Genomic DNA, 16,826 nt, shown 5'->3' with positions numbered 1-16,826 from the left:
ACAGGTCCTCCCCAAGGAGCAAGGGATCTGTGCCCCACTTCAGGTTCCCCAGTCCAGGGTCCTACACAGGGAAGACGAGCCTCCAGAATGTGTGACTTTAAAAACTAGAGGATCTTATGTTCAGGAGAGCTGGAGAGCTACAGGAAACAGAGACTCTGCTCTGAAAGGCTGTGCACAAAATCTCATTTGCTCTGAGACCTAGCCATAGACAGCTATCTGAAAGGAGCTTGCTCGAAACTCACTGGATAAACTTGGAAGAAGCAGGAGGCAACTGGGATGCCTCCAGGGAATGGAGATAATGGGAGCAGACATTTTGGGAGCATGCTGTACTGCAATGACACCAGTGCTGGTAAGCAACGTTTTGGAACCCTCCCTCTAGTCTATTAGCACGGGGAACCCAGCCCTGAGCCCACCCCAGGCTGAGCAGACAGCCACATGGGGACTCAGCCCCACCCCTCCAGTAGGCCCACAGCTACTGCCTGAGTCACAATCTCACAGGGGCCATGTGAAGAAGACATACAAATGGTCGACAGACACACGAAAAGATGTTCACCATCAATAATCATCAGGGAAAAGCAAATTAAAACCACAGTGAGATACTACCTCACACCTATCAGAATACATCAAAAAAGAAACATTTCACTTTTGACCTATTACTTCAAGATTAGATATTACCTGAGAGATTTCCTGTTGATATACTGTAAAATGTTCCTTGCTGATCTGTGGGAGGTAGAATGAAGGTATGACTTCAGTGTCCACAAAGTCCAATCCCCATGTTTTTGTGAAGAAGTCAGATTCTCTTTTTGCTAATCTAGGATCATTTAATGCTGCTGGGAGATTTACTTTGGAATGATATATAGTCCATCTATGTTGATCTGTAACTAGAGATGGGGCAACACAAAAACTATTTGAATCACCTGCAAAAAGTAAACAAGAGAACTTTGTAAAGTAAGTTTTAGGTTTGAAAGTACATTCTAGAAAAAAAGATGTTTAGATTACACAAAGCAGCTAAACTCTCCCTTCTATAACAACTGTCTTAACCTTCAGCTTTCAATATCAACTGCCAAAGGGGAGGAAAAATATGTACAAGATAAAGGATATACAAAATTTGAGGGTTATAATTGAACAGTGGGGTGAAAAACGTCTTTCATTAATCTCTTTCCTTAATGTACAATTAGGGAAATTAATCTTTTTTCAAAATAAAAACTTTTTTTTCAACATCAAAACTCTTCTACCTTCTAATGTATATTTTCTATTCTTTATTAGAATTTTTATTTTTATTAGAATTTTTCCTGATTTTTTCATGGTTGGCATATTTTTCTATTGTTTTATGGCAGACCTGGTTCCAATATCCTTTTTTTCAGCTTATAATTAGATAACTGAAATGCTGCTGTAACATCAACCATAGAGGAAAGAAAAACATGCAGTTGGTTCTCGTTATTCGGTTTGTTCTATAGTCACTAGAATATGTAATAAGCAAATAATGAACCTTTGCTCCCATGGGAAATACACGGTTCGGTTCAGTTCAGTTCAGTCACTCAGTCGTCTCCGACTCCTTGTGACGCCATGGACTGCAGCACGTCAGGCCTCCCTGTCCATCACCAACTCGCAGAGTCTACTCAAACTCATGTTCATTCAGTCAGTGATGCCATCCAACCATCTCATCCTCTGTCGACCCTTCTCCTCTTGCCTTCAATCTTTCCCAGCATCAGGGTCTGTTCAAATGAGTCAGCTCTTCACATCAGGTGGCCAAAGTATTGGAGTTTCAGCTTCAGCATCAGTCCTTCCAATGAATATTCAGGACTGATTTTCTTTAGGATGGATGGGTTATATCTCCTTGCAGTTCAAGGGACTCACAAGAGTCTTCTCCAGCACCACAGTTCAAAAGCATCAATTCTTTGGCACTCCGCTTTCTTTATAGTTCAACTCTCACATCCATACATGACCACTGGAAAAACCATAGCCTTGACTAGATGGACCTTTGTTGGCAAAGTAATATCTCTGCTTTTGAATATGCTGTCTGGGTAGGTCATAACTTTTCTTCCAAGGAGTAAGTGTCTTTTAATTTCATGGCTGCAGTCACAATCTGCAATGATTTTGGAGCCCCCCAAAATGAAGTCAGCCACTGTTTCCACTGTTTCCCCATCTATTTGCCATGAACCATGAAATTCCAGATGTTCAAGCTGGTTTTAGAAAAGGCAGAGGAACAAGCGATCAAATTGCCAACATCTGCTGGATCATGGAAAAAGCAAGAGAGTTCCAGAAAATCATCTATTTCTGCTTTATTGACTATGCCAAAGCCTTTGACTGTGTGGATCACAATAAACTGTGAAAAATTCTGAAAGAGATGGGAATATCATACCACCAGACCTGCCTCTTGAGAAACCTATATGTAAGTCAGGAAGCAACAGTTAGAACTGGACATGGAACAACAGACTGGTTCCAAATAGGAAAAGGAGTACGTCAAGGCTGTATATTGTCATCCTGCTTATTTAATTTATATGCAGAGTATATCATGAGAAACGCTGGGCTGGAAGAAACACAAGCTGGAATCAAGACTGCCGGGAGAAATATCAATAACCTCAGATATACAGATGACACCACCCTTATGACAGAAAGTGAAGAGGAACTAAAAAGCCTCTTGATGAAAGTGAAAGAGCAGAGTGAAAAAGTTGGCTTAAAGCTCAACATTCAGAAAACGAAGATCATGGCATCTGGTCCCATCACTTCATGGCAAATACATGGAGAAACAGTGGAAACAGTGTCAGACTTTATTTTTGGGGGCTCCAAAATCACTGCAGATGGTGGTTGCAGCCATGAAATTAAAAGATGCTTACTCCTTGGAAGAAAAGTTATGAGCAACCTAGATAGCATATTCAAAAGCAGAGATATTACTTTGCCAAAAAAGGTCCATCTAGTCAAGGCTATGGTTTTTCCAGTGGTCATGTATGAATGTGAGAGTTGGACTGTGAAGAAAGCTGAGCACCAAAAAATTGATGCTTTTGAACTGTGATGCTGGAGAAGACTCTTGAGAGTCCTTTGGACTGCAAGGACATCCAACCAGTCCATCCTAAAGGAGATCAGTCCTGGGTGTTCACTGGAAGGACTGATGCTGAGGCTGAAACTCCAGTACTTTGGCCACCTCATGAGAAGAGTTGACTCACTGGAAAAGACCCTGATGCTGGGAGGGACTGGGGGCAGGAGGAGAAGGGGACGACAGAGGATGAGATGGCTGGATGGCATCACCGACTTGATGGACATGAGTTTGGGTGAACTCCAGGAGTTGGTGATGGACAGGGAGGCCTGGCGTGGTGCGATTCATGGGGTCGCAAAGAGTCGGACATGACTGAGCGACTGACCTGAACTGAATGAACTGAACTGATGGGACCAGATGCCATGATCTTTGTGTTCTGAATGTTGAGCTTTAAGGCAACTTTTTCACTCTTCTCTTTCGCTTTCATCAAGAGGCTCTTTTGTTCTTCACTTTTCCATAAAGGTTATGCATAATACTGAGTTATGCTCCTACAAATCTCCAGAACTTTCATCATCCAATCAACATATAATCTTATTTTGTATGTGTTTCTGTTTAAAGACACCTTATTTAATAAATATTGTTCAGTCTTTAACACTGTACTCTTGGCTAATACCACTGTAACTCATACCTGAATAAAGCTTACACAACATATTTCCCTCATGTAGCCCTCCTGTGCTTAGAGACACTAGAAAGCACTTCACTGCTATGTTTAGAAACCATTTTGAACAGCAAAATCATGAGCAAAAATACAAAAAAGTGTGGCACTAAACAGACCACAAAAGGGACCTGTATTTACAGCTTAAAAGCTGAAAGAAGAAGGCAGAGTGCTGCTTTGCTCAATTTCAGGTGAGAATGTGTATATCAGGCAATTCAAATTTTTCATTCCTTTGTGCGTGTCTGCAAATGACCATGAAAGTGCCACAAATAGTGATTTGAGGGTGATAACTAAGTGTTAGGAATTAGGTAAATTTGCAAATGTAGACTGCAAATAATGAGGATTGACTGTACTATGTTTAACTGAAGAGCTTTCGATCTATACCCTCATCTTCAATTTTTTTTTTTCGATTTCTCTAAGTGAATTCTTTTATGGAAATGTACAAAAAGAACTATATTCCAATTTCCCAATCAATTTACTTCCAAATTATATGTCATCCTAGTTTTCACATTAACTCTTTTAAGTATATGGAATCTAACTATTCTAATCTAACTATCTAACTATCACAAATTCACAATAAAATTCCTTTAAAAAAAAGCATTACCTGTGGGTTCCTTGGGACACACATCTGGCAGTGACTGCACAGGTCGAATGTGTTTTGTCGGGTCTACCTCTTTTTTAAAGAAAATATCACTGCTGCTTCCTTGAGGCACTGGTGAAGAACTGTGGCTTGAAGCCATTGCATAAATCACCACTCAACTGAAAATGAGCAAAAAACAATAATCAAGACACAATACAAGTCATAATTTACCTAAAAGTATTATTATGCATGTCATAAATTTTCTTTCAAAAACAGACTATTTAAAATCCATCAAGGTGTAAGCACATAATTTGAATACTATTAATTGTGGGAGTCATTCATTATATTTAGTTTGCTATGAAAGTTATTGGTCCTTGTTTAAAAAGCATTCTCCTCAAAGTGCAATATCCTTAGCCTTTTATCCAAAGTGAAACTAGATACCAAAACTGTAACCCAATATATATTAAAATTGAAAACAGTCCATTCATTCAACAAGTATATAATTCAGCATTACAGTAAAATGGGTAAATGCATGGAATTTTGAAATCTGACTAAGCTCATATCCCAGCTTCACTTACCAGCAATATAACCTTGAGGAAATTTATTTAACCTTTGTATGCTTTACTTCATCTGTAAAAATAGAGATGAAAAGGATTCATCTCATAAACATTTTGTAAGAATTAAAGGAACAGATGTATGTAAAGCACTTAAAACAATGCCTGCCTCAAAGTTAGTGTTCACAAATGTCAGTTATCATTATGATTACAATTACTATGTGACAGTCACTATATTAAATGTTTATAAAAGAAGTGTCATTCTTCAAGGTACTCACAATTATATTAGGTAATCAAAATAATCAAATCTCTAAACAAAACAGAAGTTAATCTATGTCTACACTTTTTAACAAGTACAGAAAGAATTTGTGGGCAAGACAACATAATAAATGCTACAATGTCAGGTAAGACTTTACAAACGAAGCAATACATAACCTGGATAATGAAGAATATGTATTATTTTATTATTGTACAGTAGAAACTCTTACATTGCTGATCATATCAACCAAACACTAGGCATTCAATAAATATTTTTAATGAAGGAATAAATAAATGAACATAAACAGAAGCCTTTATTTGAAAAGGCACTTAAGAGATCACCTTGTCTAAGTTCCCCAGTACTAGAGATAAGTATAGCAAGGCCCAGAAGGACTAGGTAGTTTACAAAGATACATGTAGTTTAACAAGTTTTTTGCAAAGTCAATTTAGGAAATGCAGTGAATAGAAAAATAAGAGTAAGACATAAGAAGCAAAGATATAAGAGTAAGACTGGTGACAAAAAAGTTATCCACTCTAACTCCTCTGTAGTTTGATAGTAAGTTTAAAATTACATATCCCAGAGTTCCCAGGATACCTGTTTCAGTCCTGCTAACACAAAGGAAACACATTCAATTATATTATTCACTGAGACTAGTAGAAACAAGCTGCTAAGAAAAGAACAGAGATAAATAATTTCCTCAAAATTCCTGAACAGAAAGCAAAAACAGCATGAACAAAAGTTGAGAGACATGAAATAATCATAAGACTGTATGGAAACTGACTTGGCTAGAGAGAAATGTTTGCTGACAAAAATGCTACCAAAAGTACTGACAAGTAAACCATATTTGCACACACACACACAGACAGTATGCCCAGACTACAGGAGCCATTAGAAGTTTAGGGGGAAAAGAATACGATGATGAACATATCTGGGAAAATTAATCAGGGTCTTGATTTGAAAGGTACCACTGGCCCATTGCATTTATACCCTTTTACAAGGAGATCCAACCAGTCCATCCTAAAGGAGATAAGTCCTGGGTGTTCACTGGAAGGACTGATGCTGAAGCTGAAACTCCAATACTTTGGCTACCTGATGCGAAGAACTGACTCATTAAAAAGACTCTAATGCTGGGAAAGATTGAAGGCAGGAGGAAAGGGGATGACAGAGGATGAGATGGTTGGATGGCATCACTGAGGCGATGGACATGAGTTTGAGTAGGTTCTGGGAATTGGTGATGGACAGGGAAGCCTGGTGTGCTACAGTCCATGGGGTCGCAAAGAGTCAGACACGACTGAGTGACTGAACTGAACTAAACATTAAGTATACAATTACTTCTGTATAAAAGCATTTGTATGTTTAAGAGAAAAAGAAATATCTAAAAGATAGGAAACAGTGATAACACAGAATCCTGTACATTAAGTGTTTGGTAAAGACAATTGTAAATGTAACATTAAGTCTGTTTAACATTTTTGTTACTTTCAACAGATAAAATGGCTAAAAGACACATGTTCTGACACTTAAAGATGTAGGCTACAAATATATGGAAAATGTATTTATGTCAAACACCCATTGCTTGATGTCAGATAAATTAAACACTGATTCCAACAACAGCACATTAACATTTCAATGTATTCTATTTACCATCACGTTGTTTTTACAGTGAGAATAAAGTCTAATTGCCATCTTAGGAATCTAGAAATACTTGGGAAAATGAGGACTTAAAAAAAAATTTCTAGACTCCTATAAGTTACTTCTCACTCCTGGGTGGAGAAATAAAGATATCTCATTTACTCCTTAAAGTTTCTGAATTGGTTAACATATACAAGTTTCTGGGGTTTTTTCCCCTACATCCTTCCTAATTCCTATGAAAAGAGGGACAATCTCTAGCTATAAAGAGATTATGTAAAATTAGAGTACTACCTACATGACTGAGCCCCAATTTCTAACCATCTCTCAAATCCTCTCACCACCCTGTTTTTATTAAGACACAGTAAGAACCAAACTTTGTATTAATAATCACTTAACAAGTATGATACAGACATTTAATAAGTATAATCATTGGTAATAAAACACACTGGATTTATTCAAAAAGCATGGATGTATAAACAAAAACAGTAAACCTACATGGCCTCTAAACCATACAATTTCAGGAGAATAATCTTTCAAAGAAATAATCTTTCACTGAAAGGTTAAAGAACAGAAATGATGAGGTATCATAGTAAGAAAGTTTTACTGTAAGCAAAGAACAGTTTATTCAGAAAAAAAAAAACACACACACACACACAAACAAAAACCACAGAATACAGAAAAAGGAAAGCTCTCAGCACTAAACGCAGGCAACTCCTGATTTCTGTTAATAACACTTGCACTTGTAACTGCCACCTAGATGCCAACTGGGCACCTAACCAGTGGTCACCAACAATGAGAATCTATAAAGAGATCTACTATTCTTCACATGGTAGTCTTCTCATAACTACATCAATACTATATCCAAATATCTTCTATTGAAGCCTTCTTTGATTTCTTACACTTAGTCACTGTTTATGTATTTCTATTTTGTACCAATAATGCTGAAATTTTGGTTTTCATATAGATCATTCCTGTAAGACTGTGAACTTCTTGATGTTTCCATTTCCCTGTGTATTCTACACGCCTAATACAGTTCCTATCACATAGGCAGTATATAATATTCTACAGAAGAACGAAATGGGTGTTATGTAGGACAGATCAGAAGAGAGAAACATTAGACAATTATCAATAATCCTTGAGTGAACAGATAAAAGCATAGGTCTGGGCTGATAAAGGAACAAACAGACTCATTCATTTCAAAAGCAAGAAACTGGAAGGATGAATAAATCAGAAACATTTGATTTTCTTTCCTGTAGTTCAAAATATCTTTTTATGCTAAAAGTTTAGTTAAGATGTTCTATTAAAATGGGCTAGAAGTAGTGTCACTCCAAAAGCAATGAGCACACCAACTGCTCAGACCCCGGTTTCTAAATACCATTCCCTATAAAGAAACAATGATTCTTTAAAGAAATAGTTGACTCCAAACCTGGAGCATAGAAAAAACAAGTCAATCATGAGAACTCTTGTGTCAGAAAGCAAGGAAATCCTCTAAGACCAGTAGGATTTATCAAAAGGACCAAGGACCAAGTTAAAGGGGCTCCCACTGGTCACATTTATGACAAGTTGAGCACTCTAAACAAACAAACAACCCTAACTGAGTGTAACATACTGAACAAACAAAAAATGAATCTATCATCATACTTGGAGGAAGAGGAATGAAGAAGATGGGTGGAGTGGGGTAAGTAAAGGAAATCTCTTCTTTACAGAGGAATGCCAGTAAGTGTGAAGAAATGACTGAAACAGAAAATCAACATTTTGTAATCCCCAATGTAAAAATCACCAGTGTATGTTAAAGCTATTAGGTGAAAGGCTGCTCAAAAACAGAAAATTCACCTAATACCTAAGAATTAATATCACCTTAAGATTATCTTGCTATGCAAAGGGGAAAAATTATCTCTAAAACAGAAAAATCTGGCTGTCACCACCTTAATTAACCAAGTCATCAAACTTGGCATCATTCATAATAGTAAGACAACTTGATATTATGTGATTCATAAATAATAATATGAGGTAAATATCATTACCTATGAAGCACTTTCACCAAAAATGTTTAACCCAATCTAATCAACCCTCTAGATTGAGGGTCAAGCCTCTGTTCTGTGGATTCCTTCAGCCCTCTGGTGAAGTCTACAGAACCCTAGCAGAATAATGTTTACAATGCATAAAATACATAAGATTACGAAATTACACTTAAATATAGCTATCAAATTATCTTTTTAAATTATAATACAGTAATAATTTGGGGTTTTTTTCTGTTTGTTTTTTTATTTTTTTACTGGGTCTTTTTATGTGGGATATCTTTTTTAAATAGGATCCAGCATCTTCTTGTTGATGGTTTTTCAATAGCTAGTTGCGATTTTGGTGCTCTCACAGGAGGAAATGAGTGTATGTCCTTCTATTCCACCGTTCTGAACTGCCTCTATTTTTGCTTTTTGATTATGCAAATCTATCTAACTCCTTTAGGACTGAATGGGGAAATCAATCGTGACTATTCACTAGAAGAACTGTTACTGAAGATGAAGCTCCAATACTTTGCCACTTGATGTGAAGAGCTGACTCAATGGAAAAGACCCCGAGGCTGGGAAAGATTAAGGGCAGGAGAAGAGGGCAGCAGAGGATGAAATGGTTAGACAGCATCATCAATTTAACAGATATGAATTTGAGCAAATTCCAGAAGATAGTGGAAGACAGAGGAGCCTGGTGTGCTATAAAGTCCATGGGGGTCACAGAGTCAGACATGACCTAGTGACTGAACTACAACAACAACATCTAATTCTTAAGCAATAAATGAGCATAAATATTTTGAGATACTTGCAATGATTTAATATGATATGAAAACATGTGAAATTTCACTTGGTAACAAAGTTATAGGTAGCATTATCATCTGTGTGAGGGGTTTCTTACATTCACAATTAAAGGAAATGCTCAAATTCAGTTAAAGAGGGGTTTCTCAACCATGACACCATTAACACTGACATTTTGATCTACATAATTCTTTGATGTTGGGGTTCCCCCTCTGTACATTGCAGGGTCTTTAGATGCATCCCTGGCCTCTATCCACTTGATTCCAATAGCAGCCTTCCACTTAGCTGTGACAACTAAAATGCCTTCAGACACAGAAACATTCCTACGTGGGGAAAGAGAAGTAAGAGGACAATTCACCCTAGCTGAGAACCACTGAATTAAAACAAAGATGTAATTTTCTCCTCATCCAAAATTCAGACTCCCTGAATTCTATTCACAGACCGTAAAGAATATGTGAACTGCAGGTTAACTACTTTTGCTCTAGACCTACCTTTCAGTCTAAGAAAATAGATGGAAATAGGATATTTGGATTTAAAACAAACATGGGGAAACAAACTGAGAATGTGAGATAATCTATGAGAAAACTGGCCTGGACACTTAGATCAATGTCATTTTTGAAAGGTGGGAAAGTATTCTATATTAAAATAAAGACAAATAAAGGCATTTGTGAGCCTTGACTGGATGCTGGCTCAGAAAAATTTTGCTCTAATACACTATTGGAACAATTGGACAATTTTGAATGTGGACTGGATGTTGTATGAGATTTTGGAATTACTATTTATTTTCTTAGGTGCATTAATGATATTGAGATTATGGGAAAATTGTCTTATATTCAGGACATGAACACTACAGTATTCAGGAGTGAAATATGTCACCTACAACTTATTTTCAAATGATTCAGTAAAAAATACACACAGATAAAATGGCAAAATGTTAAAAATGGTTTATCTAAGTCAAGTACATATGATTATAACATGTTATATTCTTTCACTTTTCTGTATGTTTTTAGTTTTCACAATAAAAAGTTGGGGAAAGAAACTTTTCATATTTTTCAAACATTAAATAAATAATATGAAATATAAGTATCAGAGAGAAGGAAAAACATTAAATTTGTAATTGCTAATTTGCCCTGAAGATGGCATTATCGTACAACTTCAAATATGAAAGAAAAATCAACAAATTTCAATCAGGTTTTAATGTTGTAGAAGAGTAACACCATTATAGAACCTGGAATTCCTTAAAAGCTGAATGAGAAGGAAGCTGAGACAGAGAAACATTCACTAGATGCATTACCCAGGTGCTATGTAAAAACCTCCTTTGCTTCTATATTAAAGTAATAGCTGCTTATACAGAACATTGATATTACAAAGTCACTCACAGCCAACTCTTAACTATCTATGGAATTGCCTATTACAGGTAAAGTAATAGCCAGACTTTTTTTTTCCCCTCTACCATGTCAATATACACAAAACATTTCACCAAAGCGGTTAACACAGATATACTAACTAATCATTTTACTTCCCTTCTATTTTTCAAAAGTGATTACTCTACTTTATAATATACCCTACTTTATAAAATCTAAACTTGCTTGCCCTCTATTGACCTTCTATGATACTGTGGTCCTCTAATTGGTCTCTCTGCTTCCAGTTTAAACCATTCTGCACTGCTTCAGGATTAACCTTTTAGAATGTTCTCATTCTGTCATACTTCAGATCAATAACCTTTAAAATTATTTATTATTTTCCAAACAAATGCCAAGCTCTACAAGTTGGTACTCAAGGAATTCCACAGTCTGATGCTTACCTTCCTTTCTAACCTTATTTCCTATTACCCATGGATAATCTCTGTTCTAGATAGGGTGGTCTAAATGTCACTTTAATCCATCAGGCTATCAAGGCTTCCTTGTCTTTGTTAAGGCTGTGCCTTCCTGGACTATTCATACCATCTTTCTACCTATTCATGGCCTCTTCTCCCTTCAAAGTTCATTTCAAATTTCATTTCTAGATTATATATATTAAAAATATACACACATTCTAAACTATGAACAAAAATAATCTCAATATTATTTTTAAAAGTGAAAAAGCTGAAACAACTAAACTCCTAAATCAGAAGAAACTGGTTATTTAATAAGCTACAGTACAACCAATGGATTACACTATCATTAAAAATAGGATTGCAAACTTTACATCCATTGGGATGGTTACCATCCAAGAAAAACAAAACCAACCAATCACACAACAACAAAAAGTGTTGGCAAGGATGTGGAGGTACAAGAAGCCTTATGTACTACTGGTAGGAAGAAAAATGGTGCAGCCATTTCAGAAAACAGCAAGGCAATTCCTTCAACGGTAAAAATAGAACTACCATATGATACAGCAATTCCACTTCTATGTATATCCCCAGAAGAACAGAAAGCAGCATCTTGAGGAGTTATTTGTATGCTCACATAACAGCAACATTATTCATAATAGCCAAGAGGTGGAAGCAACCCAAGTGTTCACTGACAGATGAATGGATAAGCAAATGTGGTATATATACATAATAGAGTATTATTCAGTTCAGTTCAGTTGCTCAGTTGTGTCTGACTCTGTGACCTCAAGGACTGCAGCATGCCAGACCTCCCTGTCCATCACCAACACCCGGAGTTCACTCAAACTCATGTCCATCAACTCAGTTCATCAAGTATTATTATACTATATTATAATTATATTATACTATTTATAATTATATAAGCATATATACTTCTATGTAAGCATATAAACACTAGTATATACTATATATAGTATATTATATATACTATTATACTTTATTATAATTATATTATATTATACTATATTATTAGGACTTCCCTGGTGGCTCAGACAGCAAAGCATCTGTCTACAATGCAGGAGACCCAGGTTCAATCCCTGGGTCAGGAAGATCCCCTGGAGAAGGAAATGGCAATCCACTCCAGTACTATTGCCTGGAAAATCCCATGGACAGAGGAGCCTGGTAGGCTACAGTCCATGGGGTCGCAAAGAGTCGGACACGACTGAGCGACTTCACTTCACTATACTATATTATTATTATTCAGCCTTAAAAAAGAAAGAAATTTTGACATTTGCTATAGCATGGATGAACCTTGACAACACTTTATGAAGTGAAATAAGCCAATCACAAAAAGATAAACGCTGCATGATTCCACTTACACAAAGTATATAAACAGCGAAATTCACTGAGACAGAAAGAACGTGGTTGTCAAGGGCGAGGGGTGGGAAAATACGGAGTTGTTTAATATGTTATAATGTTTCAGTTTTGCAAGATGAAAAAGTTCTGGAGATTGGCTCCACAACAAGGTGAAATATACTTAACACTACTGAACTGCACACCTAAAAATCATTAAGATGTAAATGTTATGTTACATATATTTTTACAATTTAAAAAAATGTCTAATAGAATCCCAAAATACTGAATGACATTAAAATGTTTCACATATTGTTAAGTGGAAATAGGTCTTATGTCAGTATGATCCAATTTTCTAATTTAAAATAGGCATACATATTTAAAAAAAATGCACAGACATATACCACAATTTTAACAATGGTTACCTCCAAAGACAAAGTTACAAGAAATTTTTATTCATTTGTGCTTTTTTGGAATTTTCTAAATGTTTTCCTACGAAAACTTATTACTCTATATATATTAGTCAGGGTCTCCAGAGAAACAGACTCAGTAGGATATTTACAAGATAGTTATTCAAGGAATTGGCTCACCAACCTGATATGGAGGCCAAGAAAAGTCCCACCATCTGATTTCTGCAAACTAGAGAACCACGAAAACCAAAGGTATAATTCAGTCTGAGGTCGAAGGCCTGAAATCCAGGAGGACACTGGCATTAAGACCCAAGTCCAAAGGCCATGAACCAAGAGCTCAGATGTGTGAGGGCCAGAGAAGATAAACGTCCCAGCTCCAGAGGAGAGAACAAATCACCCTCCTTTGCCTTTCTGTTTCAAAGGATTAAATCATGATGATGCCCGCCCACACTGGCAAAGGCAGGTATCTTTACTCAGTCCACTGAATCAAGTGCTAATTTCTCCCAAAACATCCTCAAAGACACACTTGGAAATAATGTTTTACCATCAATATGGGTATCCTTTAGCTCAGTCAAACTGACAGACAAAATAAATTAACTATGATGCTTCATTAATCAGGAACAATACTATTATTAAACAGCAAAAGTTCAGGTTCAGCCTTATACCTACCTCCACTATAAATCTTTTCTAATGGCTATTAACCCTCACAGGGCTTCCCTGGTGATTCAGTGGTAATCGGTCTGCCAGTGCCAGAGAAGCGAGTTCAATTCCTTAACTGGGAAGACACCTTGGAGAAGAAAATGGCAACTCACTCCAGTATTCTTGCCTGGGAAACCTCATGAACAGAGAAACCAGGTGGGCTATACAGTCCATGAGGTCACAGAAAGAGTTGGATACAACTTAGTAACTAAACAACAACAATAACCCTGAGAAAACCAGCCTTCCTTTGATCTGGGATACTTATGATCCATATCAGCAATTTACAAACTTTTTTGATCCTATAGCCCATCAGCTAAAAAAACTTTTCAAGAATCATCATTTATAAATTATATAGGGTACAACATGCATTATATTAATGCATGCAATATAAAATTATGTTAAATGGAAATTTTTTAAAAAAGGAAAAACATTTAAAATAATCTATTAATTGCTGGCAAAAAAGTACCTTTTTACTCTATTTTTAATAGATAGTACTGTGATTTCCAGTGGTCATGTATGGATGCGAGAGTTTGACTGTGAAGAGAGGTGAACACCAAAGAATTGACGCTTTTGAACTGTGGTGTTGGAGAAGACTCTTGAGAGTCCCTTGGACTGTGAGGAGATCCAGCCAGTCCACCCTAAAGGAGATCAGTCCTGGGTGTTCACTGGAAGGAATGATGCTAAAGCTGAAATTCCAATACTTTGGACACCTCATGCGAAGAGTTGACCCACTGGAAAAGACCCTGATGCTGGGAGGGATTGGGGTCAGGAGGAGAAGGGGATGACAGAGGATGAGATGGCTGGATGGTATCACCAACTTGATGGACATGAGTTCGGGTGAACTCTGGGAGTTGGTGATGGACAGGGAGGCCTGGCGTGGTGCGATTCATGGGGTCGCAGAGTTGGACATGACTGAGCGACTGAACTGTACTGAACTGAATGTGATTTCACTATGATTCATTATTATTAAAAATCTTGATTTGAACTTCATGAAATGGTGATTCAAAGGTTGGCTCTGAGTTCAATTTATTCTTATACCTGGTTTTAATGCTTGTTATTGGGGCAGGGGGAAGTATCTCACATATGAATGTAGAACCAAATGGAAGAAATCACCGATCACACTGTCTAAACGCTCTATTTTGAGATTTTTAAAACAAGGAAGAAAACTCCACTCTGGGCTTTTAAAGAGATTCATCATTTAACAAAATAGCACAATGATGGAATATTTCCAAACATCCATTTTTTTAAACAGATTTACAATAGCTTGAGTGTTTCTAAAAAATCAACTATTCTATTTTTTCACTATACTTTACATATAAAATTTTATATATAAAACTTTTTTATTTATAAACAAACAAAAATACCCTGTGGGGACAGATTTAATATGTCTGTCTGTCTGTGTCTGTGTATTTCATTTTGTCTGGTTACATATTATTGTCAAGTCACATGCCATTTCTGGAAAAAAAAAATTAGCAAGTTTGGAGTGCTTTTTCTTCTCACTAATAAAAACATATATAACATATTCTTGAGTTTAACACATTCTTGACAGCTCTTTTGTACTTTTAATATATGGCTATGGAAAAGCTTGTATTAGAGTAGGAGAATCCAAGTCTGTGCTTTGTTATTTACTGTGGTTCCATTATTAGTATTTATCCAAGATGTGACTTCTCTTTAGGAGTTAGTGAACTTTTTGTAAGATTGGTTTATTTAAAACTAAATAATATAATTTGTAAACCTAATTAACTACTCATAAAGGCTATTATATCACTAGGATAAACTAAGTGAAGGATACTGTTAATCTCTTGAGCTTACTCACTTATCTATATAATGTGACTATCTGATAAATAAACATGTGGACTGATTGAAGATGTTGGTATCAAACTTCATAACAAATATTAGTAAAAGTCCACTTCTTTTTTCTTTAGATAAAAAATGAATATTCCTTAAACTGTGTGCAATTTGACCATGGAGTTTAGACTTAATCCACAAGACTGTGGTGAGCCATTATAGACTTAAGACACTGGTGCTGAATTGATGATACATCATTCCAGAAGAGTATTAGTAAGGAGGGCCAAGTACAGTACAGGGCCAAGGGGACTCCAACAACATTTCTGAAGAAAGAAAGAAAGATATAAAGAAAAGCTTGTGATAAAGAAGAGAAGGAATATCAAAGAAGGTAGGAGGAAAAAGGGAAGAAAAATCAGCTCAGAATTCACAAATAAAATATTAATACTAAGGGACAAAACCTCCTTTACATTTTGCAATTAGGAAGTAACCACATTACACTGGGAAGCAATGTCAAGTCCAATAGTGGGGGTGGAAGCAGAATGCAGAGGTTGGAGTGAAACAGGTGAGGAAATTAACACACAATGGTTATTGTTTCAAGAGACTCAATTTTAAGATTACAAAACAGAATACATAGTACAATCTCATTTGGATATAAAAATGTATATATAATGTATGAAAAGGTATATGACAAAATGTTAATGATGGTAAATAGCAGGTTTTTCCTGACCATAGTATTTAAGTATTTCCTCCTCTTACCTTATCCCCCATCCAACACACATATCCTGGTTACTCTCTACTACTAGCCTTATGGTTTGTGATCTTTATAGTACTTTCTCAAATTATAACTGATCATTTACCTGCTTATTTCCTGTTTTTCTCACTACATCATAAAATTATACTTGTTTCATTCATCTTTCTATACCACACCTATCATGGATGAATGTTCAATGAATGAATGAACAAATGAATGACTATCATGGAAAAAAAGGTAAGCACAAACAAGCCACTAATAATGTTTCTTATAAGTTCATGTTCAAAACAATCTAAAAACCTAAGTCAAAAATATGTTACCTTGTTTGTATAACATCACCTGACATCCTAAAATTTGATTCTAGATTTTTATCTTTCCTTTAACATAGTATAATATATTGGTTAAGAAAACTGACCATAAAGTGAGTTAGACCTCTGTCATTTATTAGTAGTGTGAGCTCTGACAACTTTCTTAGGTTGCTCTCAGTTTCCTCATTTGTA

General features: G+C 36.1%; 1 protein-coding gene across 5 annotated transcripts in view; it reads right to left on the bottom strand.

Moving 5' to 3' along the window:
* VPS54 (VPS54 subunit of GARP complex) overlaps positions 1 to 16,826 on the bottom strand; it is a 99,338-nt gene that overhangs the window by 69,556 nt on the left and 12,956 nt on the right. For 3 of the 5 annotated variants that reach the window (XR_003588692.3, XM_027966698.3, XM_060412061.1), the window contains exons 2-3: positions 4,294 to 4,448; positions 676 to 917 (exon numbers count right to left, since the gene is read on the bottom strand). Coding sequence is in view for 4 of the 5 variants with exons in the window: in XM_027966698.3 (XP_027822499.1) it covers positions 676 to 917; positions 4,294 to 4,429 (378 nt within the window). In the remaining variant the exon portion in view is untranslated. Of the gene's footprint in view, positions 1 to 675; positions 918 to 4,293; positions 4,449 to 16,826 lie in introns of those variants that run through there. The other 2 variants (XM_027966699.3, XM_042245994.2) reach the window with 2 other exon arrangements.

Source organism: Ovis aries, chromosome 3 (genome assembly GCF_016772045.2).
Source record: "Ovis aries strain OAR_USU_Benz2616 breed Rambouillet chromosome 3, ARS-UI_Ramb_v3.0, whole genome shotgun sequence".
NCBI classification, from domain to species: domain Eukaryota; kingdom Metazoa; phylum Chordata; class Mammalia; order Artiodactyla; family Bovidae; genus Ovis; species Ovis aries.
The sequence above is the reverse complement of the archived record's forward strand: the minus strand, read 5'-3'. Positions and strand labels throughout refer to the sequence as shown.